The following is a 24,375-nucleotide window of genomic DNA, read 5'->3' on the forward strand; positions in this document are numbered from 1 at the left end:
ATGTGACTCCCCAAAATCTTGAAAAGGATCTCAAGAGTAAAAACAACTTTCCCAAATATTTATGTAAATGATATGCAAGTAATTTCCCTAGAGGTCCATAGAGATATAAGCAAATTATTTTTCTAAAACAAAAATTATGAACTTGGATATTTATATCTATTATTTATTATGCTAAAAAGGAGATAGACTTGAAATCTGAATAGTTAAATGCAAATTTGAATAAGCCTAATATTCTCTTCCATGTAGCTTGATTCTACACCCCTCTTGGTTCAGAGGCATAGGTAATGTAACTTCTATAGTAAAGGTCTCTGTGGGTTTTTGAGTGGGTGTGAGAAGGTATCATTTCTACAGGGTAGAAAATGGAAGACTTTTCCCCCCAACATGTCTCCAAAAAAATGTGCCATTATGCCCTGTAGACCAAGAAGAAGAAGAAATAGGCCTATAACTAAATAAATATTACTAGTTTTTAAGTTGACTGTCATTAATTTTTCACAAACCTTTAAAGTATAATTATCATAGGGCATTATTATTCTATGTTCAATATAAATTGTTTAAAATTTTAGATTTTAACAATATACCCACTTCCTGCCTGCAGGTACTTTGGAATAGCTAAAAGTAGAATATTTTGAATCAAATTTCTTACTCTGGCTCGTTCTAAGCTTTTTATCTGTTCATGGAATGCCGCTGGACTCTTTAATGCTGTGAAGAGAAAATAAATAGTTACTTTAACAGGAAAAGTACAGAGAATTAATATTTAATATTTCAAAACTTAAATTTTATAAACCATTATATGTTAATGTTTCTTATCTATATAATTATCTTATATATATAATTTATCTTTATAATATAATTTATTTACTGAGTTACTTAAGGAGTTAACTCATTGAAAAATTTTAACATTCATGGGTTGATATAAGTATTTTTCAAGGATTATCTTTTTATTTTCCATGTGCTTAAACAATGTTTAAGTTGATTACTTGTACCAAGTAATTCAAAACAATGGCAAAGTTATTGTCCCAGTCAATATACCAGACAAATTCAGATGACTCAACTAGCATTGTGAGGATTTTCTTGGCTACAAGTACTTGATTCTGTGGATAGAGCTCTGGCCTTGGACTCAAGAGGATGAGAGTTTGAATCCAGTCTCAGACATTTACTAGCTGTGTGACCTTGGGCAAGTCATTTAATTCTGCTTGTGTCTCATCCAGGACCATCACCAGTCAGCCTGATTCATATCTGGCCACTGGTCCCAGTTGATGCTGGAGGAGAAAATGAGGCTGGTGACTTATGTGCTTATCATGGCATCACTTCCCTGATGTTGTGATCTTCTTCCAGAATGAAGAAGATTATTACCATAACCACACATTTCAAACTCAAAGTTAATTACAAGTTGCCTAATCCTATATGCTCATTTTATAGATGAGGAAACTGAGGCTCAGAAAAATTAAGATAATTTCCAAATGTCACTAAAGTGCAAAGTGAAAGAACTAGAATTCTAATCAAAGTCTTCTGGCTTCAAATTCAACATTTCCTTACATAGCACTACAAAGCAAAATTAATTGGCATTATGGGATAAAGTACAGGATACTTATGGATTCCAAAAACTCCATGACATAGTTTGAGCTTAAACAAAGAGACTATTAAAACTCCTTCTAGGGGTGGCTAGGTGGTGGATAAAGCACCAGCCCTGGAGTCAGGAGTACCTGAGTTCAAATCCGGTCTCAGACACTTAATAATTGCCTAGCTGTGTGGCCTTGGGCAAGTCACTTAACCCCATTGCCTTGCAAAACTAAAAAAAAATGATTAAAGCAGAATTATCAACTTAGTAAACATCAATAATTCACTATTATTCCTTAATGATGCAAAGGCATAGTTATCAAAATAGTATATATTTTAGATTCAAATTAATGATTTCTTTGATTTTTTGCTTTTCTGCAGAGTACCTACCATCATGAATACATAACATGATTTTCACTATAGACTATATTGTACTATATTGGTCTTATCGTGAGCTAATCTTTCAACTTCAGGCCTGGACTGGTCAGATCTTGAAAAAATACAGTCCTATTTTGAGCCCTGATGCTTGGGACTCTGTAAAGGTTCATGAGCCAAACCTAGCAAGCATATTTGTTCAATTCCCAAAAGTAGGTTTGGGTAAGTGATGGTTTGAACATCATAGTCAATTTATTTGTGTGTTCCTGTCCAATTGGCTAATAGTCAAGCTTGTTGCAATGATGTGGTTATGAAGAGCATCAAAGCAGCTTTTGTCTTTCATTACAATGCAAAAGATTAAAAACTTTATCAAATGGAGAGAAAAATTATTACTTATACATAAAGTATAGAAGAAAAAAGAGCTCAATGACAGAGAATTTTGAGGAAAATTCACATAATTATACCCTTCTTGCTCTGAATTTTCAGGCTGGAAATGAAATTATTTTCCAGAAATGGTTAATTTATAAGATATATATATGCATAATTAAAAGTTTTCTTAAGGAAATAATAGATTAGAATTTTTTTTTCAGTGGTTTGCCCAAGGCCACACAGCTAGATAATTATTAAGTGTCTGAGGCCGGATTTGAACTCAGGTACTCCTGACTCCAGGACCAATGCTCTATCCACTGCGTCACCTAGATGCCCCAGATTAGAATTTTAAAATATAAAAATCATATTTCTATAATTTAGGCACATTTGGTTATATTAAAACATGTAACTACAATAGATATATAGCACTTTAATGACTATGAATATAAACTATTGCTTTTATACTTGGCTTACTTAAACATATCTAGTTAAGACTAAGTCCTTATATAAAGTACAATTACTCTAACATGAAAATAAGTTTTCAACCATTGTCTAAAAACAAAAATAAACTCATTAGACATTATCTTTTAAAGATTTGCAGTCATTTCATGTAAGAAAATTCACTGTGTGTGTGTGTGTATAATCTGTACAATGAAATCACAGATTTGAGGTAAAAAAAAAAAATCACACCATGTTGCCTTCTCCTACTCCCCAGAAAATCTTCCCTGTCAACATTTTCTCAGAATAGTAGTTTTTTAACCTAAAAACTCTATTTATGAATTTTGTTTGCATTAAATGGCAAATCATCAATGATTGGCTTATTATAAATTCTCTTCTTAGGCAAGTTCATTTTGACAACTATTATTATGGTCCTGAAATATAAGTGACTCTTATAAAAGCATGTCTTACGTGGCATGATGCCCTGGTCCACTAGCTGTTCTCTTGTCCTTCTTTGTTGTAGTCTTAGCTGTAATACTAGAAAAAAGAAAAAAATGATTTACGTGAGATTTCAGGAGTCAATACAAAAAATTCTAGAAGAAATCAGTTAAATTCTATAGTTGCTTTTGTAATTGCCAAGCAAATAGTTACATTTGATTTGGTCATATATTTAGTCTCTATTACCAGACAAGCAGATTATAATTAGTTTGTGGTCTAAGCACCCAAAAGAGGTGCTTAATAAAAATATTTTTAATTGATAGAATGACTAAAAAAAGAAATGAAATGAATTTTAAAATTAATTCACCATAGCTGCTTTAGTTTATATTTATATAGCATTCTAATGAAATTCTAAATATATTAATTTTTAACTATTATATTTATTGCTTAATGATCATATTTATAGTAAAGAAGAGCTTATAAATTTAAGTTAAATTTGTGAACACAAAAGATTTAATTCTTAGAAACAGAAAAATTCCTTCAAATGACTATTGAAGAAAACTTTTTCTTATGGAAAGATTAACTTAATTTTGTATTTTTTTCTTAGCATGAATAAATTCTCATTACTTTTTACAAGTAAGAATGCATAATAAGAACAAGATTAACATCTCTATGTGCTTTCTGAAATACTTGAGCCCCCAAAATATAAATTGGGTTTTTATTCAAAAGTCTAATTATTGTTACATAGAAATAATACTGGCACATTCCATTCTGGAATTTGTTAGTTTTATCATTTTTTGCCTAAGATGCCAAACCTTTAGAGCTAGTTAAGAATACTTAGAATGCCATCAAATGAAGAAATAATATTATTTAAATAAGACTCTAAGAACTACAGTCAATATCAAATGTGGTTTTAATATGCAATGTGTTTACTATGCAAATCTAAAACATATACACATATATGCTTGGCTGATAACCAATTACTTTATTTTAATTTAATTCATTTTTTTATTAAAGATTTTATTTGAGTTTTACAATTTTTTCCCTAATCTTACTTCCCTTCCCCCCCCCACAGAAAGCAATCTGCCAGTCTTTATATTGTTTCCATGTTGTACATTGATACAAATTGAGTGTGATGAGAGAGAAATCATATCCTTAAGGGAGAAACATAAAGTATAAGAGATAGCAAGATCAGAAAATATCAGTTTTTTTAAAGGAAATAGTTCTTATAGTTTTATTTTAAAAAGTAACTTATTTCAAGAAGAAAACACAAGTTACTTATAAAAGATAATTTTATTTCAATTTATATGCAACTTAAAATAAATGTTTGTAATAATTTAAGGTGTTGATCTTGAGTTACAACTGAAACAGCGATCACTGAAGTCAATGGTGGAATTTTAAAGATCTCAAAAAAAATTCTCTCACTTTTTAGCTACATTTCCAAACCCAGATCTTCCCGCCCACTTATCACAACACAAAGGGCATGTCCTTTTACAAGTAATAAATCCATGAAGACATACCAGATGAATGACCCCCAATTTATAGGGGCAGTCACCCCTCCTTTCAGGATGATTGGGGTAGGGAGCATAAAAGAGGATTACTGCTGAACACAGTGGCTAATAGCTACTTTATTATGATCGTTACATATAAATGTGATGGTTTTTAAAATCCTAGGTAATAGCTGTTTAAATTTCATTTGAAGTCTCAGTATAATATAGTACTGGTTTTGGAATCAGAGAATCTAGCTTCAAATTCTGGTTCTGATATTTATTTTTTTAATTATATGTCTATCAGTCACTTGATCTCCCTGGGTCTCAGTTCCCTTCTGTGCAAAATGAGAAAGCTGGACCAGATGAGCATTAAAGTCTTTTCTGTTCTAAAATCAATGAATATATGATCCTTAGGGTCATAAAACCTCATTGCTATCTAGCTTAGAAAAAGCTGCTAGCTCATCACTGACTTGAGAGGTCAAAGACAATTCTAGTAAGTTATATTTGTTGAAACATTCTTTTCATGTTAAAATGGGGATTGACACTTCGAATTGATAGTGTTCCAACAAGAAGATCTTTCTCTTGATAACTTCTGGTTTATTAGGGATTGTATGTTCCCATTGTACTTTACTGGGAACAAAAATAATCTCAGGAAGTGACCGGGAGAACTGATGTCACTAAAATGGCTGTACATTTTAGCATTTGACTATGAAAGACAAAGCAATACTCTTTAGAATTTAAGAGCCAATATCCAACAAAAGAGGAATTTTGAAAAGAAAAGGAAGGAAGGGGAGAACAACTCAGGTTTAAACTAAGGACTAAGTTGAAACTTGATGGGGAAATGTCTGACATCAGTTTCTCAGTCACTTTGGAGTCTTAGGGAAAAAAATGAAGGTATCAAAGAGAAATGATAAATGAAAAATAATTTTTAAAAAAGCCCTCTTGTGATACAAATGTATCTATATGAAAGTATAGCAGTTATTGCACATTTACTGAATGTAAGTGGTGGCATTTTTATGATTACTTGATATTCATTTTGGATACTTACTGTTTTTTATTACCCTAACTGGAAAAAAGATGACAGACTATACACTGGTCATTTTAGCTACCCTTTATGTCATTAGACAAAAACTGTCACTTTATATTTGAAAATAAATAAATTGACTGTTACTTTTTCCATTTATGTCCACATACTAAAAACATATTACCATTAGCATCATATTAGACAATAAAGATACATAAATGTTATATAACCATGGGTTAAGAGAGACATTTTTTGAAAGAGGGCAGCAGCATTGATGCCTTCATTCTTTACTTTTACTCTGGCTGTTTAGTTCAGTTGATGCTAAGATTTGATGCTACAGTAGCCAATTAGCTTTATTTATGCCTTGCTTACAGCCAGGTGTATGTGTCATTGGGCATAGGAAGATAAGCAAGTGAACACGTCAGTGCATGATCATCATCATTAATGAAAAACTAAGAAGGAATTACCAACAATAGTTGATCAATAGCATCATCAGGACATGTAAAATGTAGGGCATTTCTAAAATAATTAAATTTTTTTTTGTAAAAATCTTAACATTTTGTTAAACAAAACATTTATTAGGAATTCATTAGGAGCAATGCACTGTGTTAATAATCAAAGATAAAAAGATAGCTTTAGTTTAAATCCTGCACCATCCTTTGATATTTTTGAAAAAAATTCATTTATTTAAAAAAATTCACATACTACTTGGTTTCCAAGACTATGTAATATTAACATTTTGAGCTTCAAACAGGATTTGTATTATCAATGTTAATAGAAAATATTATATAGCACATGTTTCTGTACAGATAAACACACCTGGCTACAACCACAGTCAGAATTCCAGAAAAACTTTCCAAACTAAGGATTTTAATCAAGGAAGTTGAAATTATAGTACTGTAGTGTGCTTATCAGAATCACATTTCTCTATCTGGTCTGAACTCCAGACTATGTACTTTTTATATAGGATCATCACATTAACAATCGCTATTTTTATCAATAATTTATCTTAAGCTAATAAAAAAGTCACAGATGTCTCCCTTTCTGAATGAAACATATATAAAAATAATAATAATAAATAAAAATAATAATAATAATAATAAAAAACAGTAAGTATCCAAAATTCTTTAAACACAAGTTCAAAAGAATTATTTTTTATATTTCTAAAGAAATGTTGGCTTCCCCCACTCAGAAAAACATTTAATTACTGAATCTTACTTTAATGTAATGCTTTTGTAACCCTCTAATTTTGCCTCTGAAAATTGGGAAATTGGAAAGGAAATAAAAATAACAAAATCTAATTCTCAGAGCTAGTTTTTAAAAAAAAACCAAGCAGAAGTATTGTATTAGCTAAATGATTTTATATCTGCTTTGTAACACCAAACTCATGTTTCAAGATTTGTTTTCACTTTAGAAATGCATTGATTTTTGTTCAACTATTTCCATTTAAAGAATTAAAATTTTTTAAAAAGATTGTTTATATTTTTGCATGTTGTAGCTAACTTTTGTATTGTGGTTTCCAAAGAGAAGTTAATATAATTTTAGATATGAAGCAAAAAAAGCTAAGCTAACATGGCCTGACAATTTTACAATTGTTATATTAAAATTAGTTCCAAATGATTCTCTGATGTGACTCAAAGATAACTTTTCACTGTAAATAGAAAACATATAGCACCTTAGAACAGTTTAGTCTAAATTTAGCAAGTCTGAACAAATCTTAGTCTCTTACCCAATGGGGTATATACAAGGAATTTACATGTGAATAAAAACAAGTTAGAAGTGATATTTGCAAACAGAATAAATAATGGCATATGGTGATGTAAGCTAGAAATAAACAGGTTAGCCTGAAACTATTCTTTTATGAGTGATGGTAGTAGTTTCCACTCTAAAGGACAACATGAGGAAACAAAGTGCTAATGAGTGGCTGGGCAACACTTAGAATAAAATGTGGAAATATGAGTAGGTGGAAAGACAAAGAGAGCTATTGGCAGACTAAAGGCAGCAACAGAGGTAAAGAAACAAAGAATGTTTTAAAAGCATTAGTTTAAAGGAATAAAGGCATATATTAAGGCAAAAAATGGAGGTAAAGGAAACAAGAAAATTAGAGATTATTCCTAAAACATTAACAGTAGTCAAGGTAGAAAGAATCTGAGGTAGCACTGATTAAAAAAAGGGAAAAAACCCACAGATGAACGAAGTAAGAAGTGGCAGGGTTTGGGCAAGAATTTGGTATGTACTATTCAAATATCATTAAGTAGTCAACTTAAACCTATAAAAACAAGGAAATTCAGAAAAGCTAATATCCTCAAGTTACCCTTTGTGTTTGGATACCACAGTGAATATTTGGCTTAAAACTGCCACTTAAAATAATTTAGTTCTGTTTTGAGAATGTTATTATCAGTTAAAAGGCAAGAAACTGATAGCATCTATATAATAATGAAGTAAAACTTAATATAAAAAAGATTAAAGTGGGGAGAACAAGGATCAAGAACAGAAATCCCTTGATTTTTCTTTATAGTAAAACTTTCCTATTAAAATACTTAATAAAGACTGTAACTGAAAAGATATTTTAAAAAGTTTCAGAAATCTGGTAACCCTATTAGCAATGTCTCTATCAGTAAAATTTATGGTAGTAGATTTTAGCATTATTTATTTGCTTCTTCAACTAGTTTTAAAATTCTGCAATATTCTAAGGTATAAATTCTTTCCAAGTGGTTCCGTTACATAGAAAGTTCCTTTCTGGAGCCATTTTGGTTTGTGTACCACTGGAAAAGCAAGGGACAAGTAGTGGGAGGACATGGGAAAAAATTCGTAGGAAAGTTACTTAATCCCTATGAATTTCAATTTCTTCTTCTGTAAAGTGAAGGAGTGGGATTAGATGACATCTAAAGTCCCTTAAAACTATAAATTATGGGGCGGGGTGCCAAGATGCTGGTGTGAAGGCAGCATTTCCCAGAAACTCCTTCCCCCCCAAAACTCCAAAAGCCAATAAATTATGACTCTAGCCAAAATTTAGAGGGGTAGAACCCACAGAAAAACTGAGTGATACATTTTCCCAGTCCAAGATAACTTAGAGGTTCCCTGGGAAAGGTATATTTCACCAGGACCTGGGGTTGGAAAAAAGCGGGGCGGCCCAGCCTGGCACAGCCCAGCCCAGAGATCACCGGTAACTGCTTGAAGGGACAGTGAGAAAATTCTGCTACAGCAGAATGAGTGTGGAGTGAGGTGCACTGGCAGCAGAATATGCAGCAAGAATCTGGAGAAAGCAGCCTGCATCCCCAGAGGCGGTAAGGGGGTTAGGGAGGACTGCAGAAATCTCTCTGCTCTCCCTCAGGGTAGAGCTCTGCTGTTTGCCTACACTCAGATCCAGGTTGCAGTTTTGGGCTTCTATACTAAGTAGCTAAACAGAACCCCTCCTTACAGCTCTAGGGCAGAGGGAAGTAAGGTGGTCATTTACACATCAAAGTACAGGCAAGAGAGCATAAGACTGGAGAAATGAAAGTCCCAGTGGGGTAGTTCCCCAAAACTGTAAATTATTGTATCAGACAACTTTCCTGGCTTGTGCTACATCTCTATTTCATATTCTGAATTTTTAGAGAACTTAAATCTACACCTCTACAGTAGCTCTACGTGGCAGGTGATCTTAGGTTCTCAAAGGTGATGGCAGTGGACAGTAAGCTCCAATAGCCTCTACCATACTGGAAAGATTTCTCAAAAGACCCTGGAAGCAGACAGCTATTTCTTGAGGATTCAACTATAAAAGGAGAAAGAGACTTATCACAAATAGACTGGTCATCTGGTGATGAGGTTTTTTTGGTCATAGCAACCTATGAAACAAAGAAAAATACAAAAGAGTCCTTAGTCCTGAGCTTCTAAGTCCCTCTGTTTCTCCAGTCAAGATGGCAGAGTGGTAGAAAAGGGAACAGAAAATATTAAGAATTACAGTTTTTATACCACTTATGAATTTTTTGGTTTATTTATTTTATACTATTACAATAATCTTGTTATGAGAGTAAACATAAACCCCCTTCCCCCCCAAAGAAGAGAAGAATCTTACAAGAATAATGATAGAGAAAAAGAAATGTACTTCAGTCTGTGTTCAGACTCCAATGGCTCTGCCTCTAAGATGAATTGTCTTCTTTATCATGAGTCCACCAAAGAAGTTGCTTCAGTATTTTTTCCCACAGTTGCTATTACTAGCTGTATTTCCCTCTATTCTTCCCACTCTCATTTATTCTATTTTCTCTCTTCTTTCACCCTGTCCTTGTTCAAAAGTGTGTTGTATCTGAGTACCCTCTTCCATGATTTTTCCTCTCTTCTATCACCTATACCCCCTTTCCTCCCCCATTCCCCTTTATCCCATCCCTTTCTTCTCATTTTTCTCTAGGGTAAGATAGATTTCTATTCCCTATTAAGTATGTATGTTATTTCCTCTCTGAACCATTTCTGATGAGAATGAAGGCTCACTCATTCCCCCCTCACCTTCCCCTATTCTACTCCATCGAAAAAAATTTTTCTTGACCCTTATGTGAAATATCTTAGCCCCTTCCTCCTCTTTTCTCTTCCTCCCAGTATTTTCCTTTATCACCCACTGGCTCCATCTTTTTATTATGTTACACCATTATATTCAGATCCTTCCTGTGCCTTGTCTATATATATATATATGTTCCTTCTAACTGCTCTTATAAATAAGAAAGTTCATATGAGTTATCAGTATCTTCTTCCCATGCAGGAATACAAACAGTTTAACATCATTAAGTTCCTCATAATTAGTCATCCTCTCCACCCCCTCTATGGTTCACCTGAGTCCTGTACTTGGAGATCAAAATTTCTGTTCAGCTCTGGTTGTTTCAATAGGAAAGGTTGAAAGTCCCCTGTTTCATTGAAAGTCCATCTTTTCCCCTGAAAGAAGATGATCACTTTTGCTGGGTAGTTGATTCTCAGTTGTAAACCAAGATCTTTTGCCTTCCAGAATATCATATCCAAGAACTACTAGCCTTTAATGTAGATGCTGCCAGATGCTGTGTAATCCTGACTACAGAGTCATGGTAGTCGAATTGTTTCTTTCTGGCAGCTTTTAGTATTTTTCTCTTTGACTTGGGAGTTTTGGAATTTGGCTATAATATTATTATTCAAGGTCAATTTTTTTCGAGATATTTCACATTTTCTTCTAATTTTTGGCCTTTTGGGAATAGTTTTATTTCTTTCTGACTTCTCGCAAAGTCATCAGCTTCCTTTAGCTCCATTCTGCATTTGAAGGAGTTATTTTCTTCAGAGAGCTTTTTTATCTCCTTTTCCAACTGGCCAATTCTGCTTTTTAAAGCATTCTTCTCCTCATTTGCCTTTTGTGTTGCTTTTTCCATTTGGCCCAAACTGTTTTTTTTAAGGGGTTTTTTTTATAGGGAATGGCCTGCCCAAGGCTACACAGGTAGGTAATTATTGTCTGAGGTCGGATTTGAACTCAGGTCCTCCTGACTCCAGGCTGGTGCTTTACCCACTGTGCCACCTATCCACCCCCGAAACTGGTTTTTAACATATTATTTTCTTCAGTATTTCTGTCACCAAGCTGCTGTATTGGTTTTCATGATTTATCTGCATTGCTCTCATTTCCCAATTTTTCCTCTACCTACCTTAATTATTTTTCAAAATCTTTTTTTGAGCTCATGCATAGCCTAAGCCCATTTTCTATTTCTCTTGGAGGTTTTGGATACAGAAGCTTCGATTTCGTCATCTTCTGAATCTTCCATGGAACCAAAATAATTTCCTATGATCAGATTCTTCTTTTTCCTTTGTTTGCTCATTTCCTTAGCCTATGATTGATTTAGCACACTTCCAAGGCTTTGGGGGGGGGGGAATGTCCATTGGGACCTTAATCCCTCCCAGGTCTTATGAGAGGTTCTGACTGCTTTCTTGCCTGTGCTTTGATATGTGGATAACCACAGGTATTACCCTCTGTCCTGGAGTTGTGAGGAGAGTCCCTGCTCAGCTATGATAGTATGGAAGCCCAAATTGCAACCTGGATCTGAGCATGGGCAAACATCTGAGTCCTGCTCCATGGAGAACAGAGAGACCTCTGCAGTCTCCCCTGACCCCCTTACTGTCTGTGGGGTGTGCTCTGGAGGTGTAGTCTGGCTTCCCCAATTGCTGCCGCATGTTCTCACCACAGGGCTGCTCTGAGGCCGGCACTTGCTTCACACTCACTCTGATGCGGCAGAGTTCTCTCACCACCCCTTCAAGCTATTCCCAGTGATCCCTGGGTCAGGAGGTCTGGAAACTGCCCCCTCTGCCATAGATCCAGGCACCCTCAAGGATCTAGGCACTTGCCTGGCTGCACTGTGATATTGCTGAGGCTGTGCTAGCAATGGCTTTTTTCCAGCCCCTGATCCTAGGAAAACGGACCTTTCCTGTAGAACTTCTAAGTTGTCCTGGACTGGGAAATTGAATCACTCAGTCTTTCTGTGGCTTCTGGCCCTCTAAATTTTGGCTAGTCATAATATGATGGCTTTTGGAGTTTTTTGGGGAATCAACTTCCAGGAATTCCTGCCTTCATGCTGTCATCTTGGCTCTGCCACGCTAAGTGAATTTTTATTTGACTACTGGTACTCTGGTATCCTTGTGCAATGATCAACAAGTAGACAAATTGCTGCTAGACATATACGAATCTTGACATTCTTGCTATAAATGGAATTCAAAGAAAAGGAAATTATAACTAAATGTGAAGATGACTCATAGATATTCCTTGGAAAAGCAAAAAAAATGATAGAGCAGGTTGTATTAAATGCCCACTGGCAATAAGAAACATTTAATGCTCTATCTGGTCATCACATATTGCAGAATTAAAGAAAAATGTTTGAATAAAAACCACCATAAAAACATATGTAGCTTATTCATCAACATTAAATTGCTGAGGGTGAAGAGAGAAAAATTCTACAAAGAACTAGATATGGTCATGAAAATAAAATCAACATATTTTGATACTTGATGACTTCAATGCAAAGGCAGGAAAAATTGATAGAAGTCAAAGACAGATTATATAGAAACTTAACATCTTTATATCATGAACACTTTGTTTATATAAAGAATCGATAGCTTATAGAAGCAAACACTGAATAACATCACAAAAAATGAAATGTATTTCCTGAAAGATTGGAAAAAACTTGCAAATGATGTGGGAGTTAACTTTCTGTACATACTCAGAACATTAGCTTGTCAGAGCTAAGATAAAAATACAAAACAGCAAGAATAATAATTTTAAAAAGATATGGTATAGGGGCGGCTAGGTGGTGCAGTGGATAAAAGCACCAGCCCTGGAGTCAGGAGTACCTGGGTTCAAATCCGGTCTCAGACACTTAATAATTACCTAGCTGTGTGCCACTTAACCCCATTTGCTTTGCAAAAACCTAAAAAAAAAGATACGGTATAAAATAACTCAAACTAAAGTAATTGATTATCAAAAATATGAGAAACATTAGAAATGACAGTAATTATGACTTTAGATAGATGTTTGAACACCATTAATTACTACAACAAAGAGATCAAAAGAGACTAGAAAATGCCCTCTCTGTAAACACCTGACAATGGAGAGAGAGATGTCTACCAAAAGAAATACTGGGGGACCATATAAACTTGTTTGTAAAATCTAAAATAGAAAGATGATGAATAATTATGAGCATCACAAAATGAAGAAAGAAGCAGTGGAGGGTAAAATATATTTAAAGAAAAGTTTGACAACAAAGGGTTATAAAACTGGGTATACTCTTTGATCCAGCAATACCACTAATAGGTCTGCATTCCAAAGCAATCATAAAAAAGAGAAAAGACCCAGATACATAAGAATATTCATAGCAGGTTTTTTTGTGGTGACAAAGAATTAAAAATTGAGGCAATGTCTATCAATTGGGGAATGGCTGAACAAGTTGTGGAATATGAATGGAATGGAATATTACTGTTATATAAGAAATGATAAGCAGGTATCACAGTGGATAGAATCCCAGTCCTGGAATCAGGAGGACCTGAGTTCAGTCTCAGACACTTAATACTTACCTAGTTGTAAGACCTTGGACAAGTCATTTCACCCTACTGCCTTTCAATCCCATCTCCCCCCACCCCCACCCCAAGAAAAAAAGATGAGCAGGCAGATTTCAGAAAAACGTAGAGAGATCTATATGGACTGGTACTGAGTGGAGTGAGCAGAACCAGAAGAGCATTATACACTGTAACAGCAACATTTTGTGATGATCAACTATGATAGATTTAGTTGTTCTCAGCAACACCTTGATCAAAGACAATTCAAAAAGATTTGTGATGAAAAATCCATTCACATGGATTCTGAATGCAGATCAAAGCACATCATTTTCATTGTTTTTTTTTCTTTCTTGTGTTTTTCCTTTTGTTCTTTCTTTCACACTTGACTAATAGGGAAATATGATTAATATGACTGCATTTATATCCTGTATCAGATTGATTGTTGTCTTGGGATAGGGAAAGGAAAGAAGGAAGAGAGGGAGAAAATTTTACAAAAATTTATTATTTTTGAAATACTTATTTTTACATGTAACTGGAAAACAACCTTAACTCTGATTAAATAAAAAAAGAAAGCTTGGCAAGACACCTAAGTAAAGTCATTCCAAGGGTACTAGAAATGGAGATCAACAGAACAGAGTAAACATTCAATTTATAGAAGAAAAAAAAACCCACCATAATTTTATATTTGACAAAGATTTGAGGATAAGAATTCATTATTTGCAAAAAAATTGTTGGGAAAGCAGTATGGCAGAAACTGAACATGAAACACTATTTTAAGACTATTTACCAAGATAAAGTCAAAATAGAGAAATGACTTAGATATAGAGAGATTTTACAAGAAAATTGGAACATGGAATACACATTAGCTATCAGACATGGAGAGATGAACAATTTATGAATAAGAGAGAGCAAAGTTGGTTAAAATTGATCATTTCAATTACAGTAAAAATATTTTGTTCAAATAAAACATAACCAAGATCAGAAAAAAAGCAGAAAATTGGGGGAAAGTTTTTATAATTATCAGATAAAGTTCTCAAATCTAAAATATATAAATAGAACTTCATCAAATCTATAAGAATGTGAATCATTCCCCAACTGGTAAATGGTCAAAGGCTATGAAGAGACAATTTTCCAATAACAAAATCAAAAGTGTAGTCATATGAAAAGTTGTTTTAAATCATTATTGATTAGTTAGTTAAAACAATCTTGAGATATTATTTTATGCCTATCAGACTGACTAAAATGATAGAAGGTGAAACTGACAAGTTGGAGGGGATGAGAAAAAATTGGGACACTAATTCATTGTTGGTGAAATTGTGAACTAATTCAACCACTTGGAGAATAATCTACAATTATGGCCAAAGAGTTAATAAATCATCTATATAAGGCATAGATTTACATCTCATATCCCATACTAAAATAAAGTTGAAATGGGTACAGAATTTAGATATAAAGGGTGCCATCATAGAGCAATTAAGAAAAGAAATACTCTATTGAATCTATGACCAAACAAGAAATAGAGAACATTATAAATTGCAAAATGGATATTTTGATTATTTTAAATTCCAAAAGTTTTACATACATAGATCCAATGCAACCAATATTAGAAGGAATGCAGAAAGCTGGGAAACAAATTTCACAGCTATTGTTTCTGATAAAGGACTAATTTCTAAAATATAGAGAGAATGGAATCAAATTTATAAGATTATAAGTCATTCCCCATTTGATAAATGGCCAAAGGAAATGAATAGGCAATTTTCTGATGAAGAAATGAAAGCTACCTAAAAATCATGAAAAAATGCTCTAAATCACTAGATTAAGAGAAATGTGAATTAAAACATCTCTGATATAAAACCTCATACCTATCAGATTGACTAAGGTGACAAAAAGGAAAATGATCAATGCTGGAGAGGATGTGAGAGAATTGGGACACTAATGCATTGATGGTGGGAGCTGTGAAATGATCCAGCCATTCTGGAGAGCAATTTGTAACTATGCCCAAAAGGCAATAAAACTGTGCATACTTTTTAATACAACAATACCTGTACTAGGCCTATATCCTAAAAAGATCATTTTACAAAAATGAGAGAAGTTTAGCATGCTCAAGAATATTTGCAGCAGCTTTTTTTTGTTGTGAACTTATAAGGGATGGCTGAACAAGTTGTCATAAATGGATATTATGGAATACTATTGTTCTGTCAGAAATTGTGAGTGGCCCTAGAGAAGCATGGAAAGACCTGCAAGAGTTGGTGCTGAGTGAAGTGAGCAGAACTAAGCACTGTACATATTAACTACAACATTATGAAGGGATATGGAAGCAGTTCCTCTCAGCAGATCAATGATCAAGGGCAATCCTGACAGATCTGTTAAGAAAAGTGCCATCCACATCCAGTGAAAAAATTATGGATTCTGAATGCAGAGCAAAGCTATGTGAACTATGTGCACTGTCTTAAAACTTTTGTTTCCCCCCCTTAGTTCTAATTTCTCTTTCTCAACATGACTAAAATGGAAATATGTTAAATAAAATTGTACATTAACAACTTTTACCAAATTGTGTACTACCATGGACACGGGAAGGAAAGGAAGAAAAATAAGGAAATCATAAACTTGTAAATGGATGAATGTTGAAAACAACATGTAAGTCTTGTAAGTGGAATTTAAAGTTCAATAAAGAAAAGCTAAAAACAAAACCAAAAACACACGCAAAAAGATCCCCCCCCCAAACTAACTTTATCTATTTATCTATCCACTCCCTTTGACCCAGTGATACCACTACTTGGTCTATTTCTATAGATAATTAGGGAAAAAGAAAAAGGACCTATATGTTCTAAAATTTTTATAGTACTTCATTTTTATGGTGACAAAGAGCTGGAAAATGTAGGGATCACCATCAATTGGGGAATGGTTAAACAGTTCAATGATTGTGATAGAATAGTACTGTACTGTGAAATATGATAAGCTCATGATTTTGGAAAAACAGGTAAAGATCTATACAAAATGATGAAGAATGAAAAACAATGTACACAGTAACAGCAATATTGTTTCTTTTTTTCTTTTTTTTTTAGTTTTTTTTTTTTTGCAAGGCAGTGGGGTTAAGTAACTTGCCCAAGGTCACACAGCTAGGTAATTATTAAGTGTCTGAGACCGGATTTGAACCCAGGTACTCCTGACTCCAGGGCCAGTGCTTCATCCACTGCGCCACCTAGCCGCCCTTTTGTTGTATATTTGAAAGAAAAAGCAAGTTGTGCATAATAGATTTGCAGTTCCATATGTAATCATCGTGTTTTTTTTTTAATTGTACTGTCACTGAAATGTGTTTATTCTATAAATTAAAGATAAAATTTATTAATGGGAGGGAAATAAGACCAAAAGAGTAGGACAACAAACAAGAAATGTGGAAAAGATTCCTAAAAATTGTAACAAACTTTTTTCTTCATTAAGGACAGTATAGTTGCTGCACTTAAATCCTAACATCCAGTCCCAATTATAGGGAAGAAAGAAGTGGTATTAAAGAGAAAAAGCCAGGAAAAGCAGTTTGAACCAAGCATTTATAGAAGAGATCAGTCCATACTGAAAGTGAAGAATCAGTATACAAGGTAACTGAAGGATAGGAAAACATGTAAATTGTGGGAAAAAAATCTCAGATTTTATTAATCCTGAAAAAAAAGATAATTGAGAGAATATCAATAACTACTGATGTGTGTGCACATATACTTTCCCAATGAAACAAAATCTTTTAAGACAGACATCTATGTCTGAATTGTGGGTAAGGAGAATGAGCTGGCCATTGTAAGCAATAATCAATATTTACATTTTTACCATTTCACAACTCACTGAAAGATGAAGAGGATAAGATCTACTATGTTAGTATTGATTGTACTTGACTTGGTAGAGCAAAACATCAGAAATAATACTATTCAATGATCTCATCCAACATAAACATAAGGTAAGAAGTAAAGCAAGGTAGCTATATGCTCCCTATTGTGATGGAGGTGATAGAGTGCAGAGTCCTAGTTAAAGGAATATTGCTTGTAGATGCTAAGGTCCTTTAAATGCTCCTGAATGTGAACTTAATTTTTCTGATTGCATTGAACCCTGGAACTTTACAAAGCATCTTGAAAAAGATATATGAACACTCAAAGGTGTTTATCCCCACCATCCACATAAGAAAAGTGAAATGAAAACTTTTTATTACCCAGATAATATGCATTTATATGAACAACCCAGAGCTTGTTAGTTAGAATGTATATCCTGGGAAGAGGGCATAGATGGAAAATAAGGTGGACCTAGAGTTGAATGGGATGTGGAGAGGGGCTAGAAATTCAAGGAATTGCAGAACTCCTTTATACTGACCCCCAAATTACCATGAAAGCAAAGATCCATCTTGTAAATACTAACATGCTACTAGTATTGTTTGACTGTGAGAACAGTCTCTGAATATTTAAAAATGTCTCACATAGAATACAGTGCAAAGGAACATGATGGACACTACCAAGAATACTAGGATTGACAATGGAGCACAGAACCTCATTCCTACTGGAAAATAAATGATTAGTTAACTTTTATTGCATTTTTCCAAGAGATACTTTGTTTTATCTAAGTATTTTCCAAGCTTCTATTTTTTTAAATGCAAATACTGAACAAGAGCAATAGATATTTCTTTAAAATTTTTGAAAATATGGGGCTAGGTGGCGCAGTGGATAGAGCACCGGCCCTGGAGTCAGGAGAAACCTGAGTTCAAATATCTGGCCTCAAACACTTAATAATTACCTAGCTGTGTGGCCTTGGGCAAGCCACTTAACCCCATTTGCCTTGCAAAACCCTAAAAAAAAATTTGAAAGTAAAAAAGTTTTGTACAAACATAATTGTTATTATTAATAACTATTTCCTCAGATTGGATACCAGTTTGGATAGATTTCCTCATGTACTGGGCAAACATTTCCTTTTTAGCCAACATTTTGTTAAAGAAAAAGGAGATGAGATTATTTAAATATTGATCCTGGCTATGACTTCTGACAGAGTGAGTCCGACAGAGAAAAGTCATGCTCTGTAGTTCACATGGTGAATAACTCCATTAGCCCTCCTTTTTTTTTTTTTCCATTTTTGGTGAATAGGATCATGCATGCATCTTCAATCATTTCAATCAACCTACTATCAGGAGGAATATAAGTATTTTTTAATAAACCACATGTCTTTCTGCTCAAAACTGGGAGCAGTGATAAAACTTAAAAAATGTGCTTAAGTAAAAGTTGCATATATTCATATTTGAATTTTCTTATAGTAGGACAGAATACAATATTTCATTCTGAATCTTCATAAGCTAAAGTTAGATTGGTTATTCACTAGTAATCAAGACTGTTCTTTTCATTTCTCAGCTTATAACCAAACCTTAGAATGGTATCATGGACATGTAAAAATCCATAGAAACAAAGACATAATAATAATGGCATAGTTTTAATAATATTCTTATGAGGAGAAAAACACATACTTTGTATTTTCATCAGTGATTTATTGATAGTCAAAAGATGGGTACCCAGAAGAAAACACTGGCTTGGAGTCATTTCTTGTATCTCAGTCGATGATTTTCAAAGGTTCCCTTCAACTCAAAAGCCTGTTTCTCTGAGTAGGAACTCTGTACACAGCATCAGCCATGACCTCATGAACCAAAATTTGAGGGTATGGAAATTAAATTCTAAAAGACCACTATTTAAAATTTTGTACATTTTGCATTTTGACAGCACCTTCAATCTGTCAGAAGTAAAGAAAGAACTGAGTTTAGTGTGAATTTAGAAAGGGTAATTTGCTAAACTAGGAAGTTTTCCTCTTCCAGCTTTGTCAAAGGAAGACTGGTTCCTCCCTTCACCTTCTCCCCGCTCTGGGTTCTGAGTCTTCTCATCATAGGACAGTGTCCTGGGTCCTTTTGATTCTCTCCTCAAATGCTGCTGGCCTAATGTCTCCCTTCTACTCAACAATGTGATATTTCTTGTATGTCTTTCACATTATGAATCAGAGTTGTTTTGAGAATTATTTGTTCCAGGTGCCAGAATTGCCATCAGGAGGCACTGTGCTATATAAAGTGGAAATTTAAAAATGAATGAAACATAATGGTCAAAATGTATGGAACAAGACAGTCATTAGATAATACAGAGGAAGGAAAGATTTTTTTCCTATTTGTGAGGTAAAGGGAAGAAAAGTAGAAAGGGAAGCTTCATAGAGGAGCTAGCAAGGCTTATGTAATATTTTGACAAGTTGAGAGATTTGGGGCAGACATTCAAGTATAAACAAAAATTCATGGAAAAAGGAATGTTCAGGGCAGGTTAGGGAACAGAGAAGACATCAGTTTAGATGGAACACAAAGTTCATGAGGGAAAGGAGTGAGAGGTAAGACTAGAGAGTAGATAAGTGATGGAAATGTTTAACACAATTATACATGTACAACCTATACCAGATAGTTGCTGCCATGGGGAGGGGAAGAAAGGAAAGTGGTAGAAAAATATGGAACTCAAAGCTTGTAAATGAATGAATGTTGAAATCTATCATTGCATGTAAACAGAAAAAAAAAGATAAAGGGGGGGTTAGATAAGGGCCAGAACCTGATGTTTAGGCCTTAGGTTACCTCTGACAACAAGCCAAAGAAGATTTCTGAGAATGAGGGGATGTGATAGTGTGCAGATTGTACTAGGGATGGCAAGAAAAATAAAAGCAACTCAGATGACTAGTATGTATGTGATCTTGGGAAAGTCATCTTATTTCTCTAAGCCTCCATTTCCTCAACTGTAAAATGGAAACAATACTTACAGAGGTATTTTGAGAAACAAATAAGAGAACAAACAAAGAGAAACAAATATTTTAGAAATTGTAAGCTGTGATACTATTTTTTTTTTTAGGATTTTGCAAGGCAAATGGGGTTGAGTGGCTTGCCCAAGGCCACACAGCTAGGTAATTATTAAGTGTCTGAGGCCAGATATTTGAACTCAGGTTTCTCCTGACTCCAGGGCCGGTGCTTTAACCACTACGCCACTTAGCCGCCCCTCTAATATACTTAAGGACTTTTAATATTAAAATTATTTGCAGGGGTGGCTAGGTGGTGCAGTGGATACAAGCACTGGCCCTGGAATCAGGAGTACCTAAATTCAAATGTGACCTCAGACACTTAATAATTACCTAGCTGTGTGACCTTGGGCATGCCACTTAACCCCATTGTCTTGCAAAAAAAAATATTTGCAGATCTAACAAAGTTTAATAACACTGTTTTTCTTTAAATAAATATACTTTATCTCCACTTTTAAAAAAAGCAGAAATCTATTTAAAATTATTTTTCACAACCATAATTATGTAAACAGTAGTCTCTAATGACACTTTATCTTATCAGAAATATTCCTAGTAATCATCTCCTAAATAAAAAATACAATTGTTTAGATTATAGTACTAGAATATAGTAATCATCTATTGAAAACTAAAATTGACATTTTATTTATTTATTTATTTATTTACTTACTTATTTATTTATTTATGGCAATGGGGTTAAGGGACTTGTCCAAGGTCACACAGCTAGGCAATTATTATGTGTCTGAGACTGGATTTGAACTCAGGTACTCCTGACTCCAGGGCTGGTGCTCTATCAACTGCACTACTTAGCTGCCCCTAAAGCTGACATATGTAAAAATAAATGGTAAAGCATAGTAAAGAGATCTGTGTGTTTCATGAAGTGGTATTAACATTTTTATGTCTGAATTTTCCTCTTTTAAAAGGGTCATCCTTGGTAGACAAACACAATTTTTTTTGGTCTCCCTTCATTGTGTTCATCCTTTGTAGATGAACAGAATTATTTTTTCCTCCTTTCATTTCAATCACTTCCTAAAACATACCAAAAAATCTCCATAAATCTCACACTTTGAAGGATAGTATTATGCTATGTAGAATAAGCTAAATTTACTAGGGCATGGTGTTACTAAGATCAAGGTGGCAGTCTGGAACCTCAGAGTCACAGATTGTTAAGAGTTGGAAATTATTTACATCATTAAAATCTTTTTGTGGCTGATTATAAAGGTAATCGAATAAAATCAGTATAGAGATTAATATAAGCTATGAGTACTAGAAGGAAAAATGAACAAAGCATATACTTTGTTATAATATATGACACTTCAAGAAGAGAACCATTAAAGACCACCACAACTATTTTCTAATCCTATTGCAACTGACAAGACAGAACTCTGCATCACATTTACTGCCAACCTATATAATTAAATCATGAGTCATTTATAGAATTGTTAATCAAGTCACTTTAGCTCTGAATTTTGGCAAGTTTTTATCAAAATAGGACTAATCCACTGAATTAATTCACTTCATTTTTTCTAAAGCTAATTGTAGTAGCAACATGAATTATATTTTAATCAACATAAACTCTTTTCTCATTTTCCCTCTAGTTCATGACCATTTATAATATTAAACATGTCATAAATAGAATATATATTGCCACATATATTAAATATAATTGTTGCAATCTCAGAATTGCCAAAAAGGAAGTTAAAAAAATCATTTGTTTCTTGCCCCATAAAATTTTTTTTGAATAAAGGAGTAGTTCAATTCAAGATATAAACTCATAGAATATCTTAATTTTGCTTTGAATATGTACTTTTCATTAAGCATTATCTGAATCTATTCTAAAAACAGAGTGTACCATATTAAAACACCAAACAAAGCAAATAAAATCTTGTTTTAAAAGTGCTTTGCTGGATGGCTAGGTGGCGCAGTAGATAAAGCACCGGCCTTGGAGTCAGGAGTACCTGGGTTCAAATCCGGTCTCAGACATTTAATAATTACCTAGCTGTGTGGCCTTGGGCAAGCTATTTAACCCCATTGCCTTGCAAAAACCTAAAAAAAAAAGTGCTTTGCAAGGTTCTTTGGAATACTTTTTAAGAACACTTTCCTGTAACACCAAAAGAAGTACTTTATAAATATTAGCTTTATGCTAATGCTATCAAACTATACTTATTTTCCACCTGTTTTGTCATGTACTGTGAATTTGGGAGTAATTCAGAGTAGTAGGCTTGAGAGAGAAGAGAAAACAGATTATTACTCTGAACTAAAACTGTGCTGATCCTTAGGGAAAAATATAAGAATCGGGTAAAGGGAATCGGAATGTATATGGAAGGCTGGTGATTGGATGACTGAAAGAAGAGAGGTATAAAAAATTTTAAATTTCTATATCATGAAAAATTCACACAAAAAAGGCTATAAAAGGCAAAATTTAAGTATGACCATTAAAGATAATCAAATATAACAAAAATTTGAAGTTATATTTTTACATGCCCGTTTTGTGAATTATAGAATCTCGGGATTCAAAGTAAGATGAAGTAATCACAAAAACCGGAATGCAAAGAAGCCAAAAATAAGTTGAGGGTTGTTCCGTAAGAACTCTGATATCTGTACTGATTAAGCAAACTTTCATCACTGTTTCCCGATTGGAACAAGAAAAGGAAGGCAAATACTTCTAGTAAATCTCATTATTGGATAATGTAAATGGAAAGACCATTTCATACAACAATTTTTAAATGGCATTAATATTTTTAATACAAAAATAAAAGAAAGTAAATTGCAGTTATTGACATAAAAGAATAAATTTCAAATAATTTGGAAAGTCATCTAAAACACTGTTACACTTCAAGAACAAAAATGAAACCTGAGAAATAATTAAGATATTAACAAAACAACTTTCATTATTTTCAGAACTGCCATATTTTGGACCTGCTTAAATTTTAGCCTTTATACCATTTGATCAGAAAACCAGTATTTGCATAATTTAGCCTTGCCCCTACTATAAAAACTTTTAAAATCATGTTCCTTTAATTTAATTACAGATCTCAAAAAAAAATTTTTTTTTTTTTTGCTAAAGTTGTGATGAATTGAAAGAGTATTTCATGTGATCTGGGAATCTGAGGTCCACTTAAAGTTGTATAGTGATTGAAGATGATAGTGGTAATGGACAAAACATTACTGAATCAAATTAAAGGCATATTAGATTTAAAAATAGTACTAATAAATTTTTTAAAAAACATAAAATTATACTTGGTTAAAATTGTAAAAGTAAAATTATCCTCTGATCAAATTGAATAGAATAGTTCAATAAATATTAGATTAGACCACAATGTTGATATTTTTAAGAAGCTGTTTAATTGCCCTAATATTAGAACAATTTAGATTACATAACATTTGGATTATCTCAAAAATCTATAAACATATATAACATATATAAACAAACTTGTTGAGCACTGAATTTTTGACATGTAAGAATATGTTGGTTACCAATCTGAATTTCTATATTATTCATTCCATATGGTTCCAACCTACTAAATTTGAAGATAACACATTTTACTGTTCTTAAGGCAGTTATACATTCTAGTTTCAAATCATGGGTTTAGCTATAAGTGATTGGAAAGAGAGATACTTAAGATTGTCATTTCTGAATATTTTCTATTTGAGGAATTTAATTTATGCAAAAATTTCTGAAATTACTTTATGAAATCTGTATAGAAGAGCTTGGTATAAAAGCACATTTAACAAAGAAACAGAATCATCCAACATGACAAGAGTTCTGATTTAAAAACTGACAAGAATAAAACAATTCAAGGAGGTGAATAAATATGTAAGAATTAGGAA

At 33.4% G+C, this 24,375-nt stretch overlaps 1 protein-coding gene across 15 annotated transcripts in view; it reads right to left on the reverse strand.

Moving 5' to 3' along the window:
* Window positions 1–24,375, reverse strand: part of MRTFB (myocardin related transcription factor B) — a 328,483-nt gene that overhangs the window by 57,541 nt on the left and 246,567 nt on the right. For all 15 annotated transcript variants that reach the window (XM_074196435.1, XM_074196431.1, XM_074196428.1 and 12 more), the window contains 2 exons: window positions 3,211–3,276; window positions 644–699 (listed from right to left, as the gene is read on the reverse strand). In XM_074196435.1, the coding sequence (XP_074052536.1) occupies window positions 644–699; window positions 3,211–3,276 (122 nt within the window). The remainder of the gene's footprint in view (window positions 1–643; window positions 700–3,210; window positions 3,277–24,375) is intronic.

The sequence above is a fragment of the Macrotis lagotis genome, chromosome 8, assembly GCF_037893015.1.
Source record: "Macrotis lagotis isolate mMagLag1 chromosome 8, bilby.v1.9.chrom.fasta, whole genome shotgun sequence".
NCBI classification, from domain to species: domain Eukaryota; kingdom Metazoa; phylum Chordata; class Mammalia; order Peramelemorphia; family Peramelidae; genus Macrotis; species Macrotis lagotis.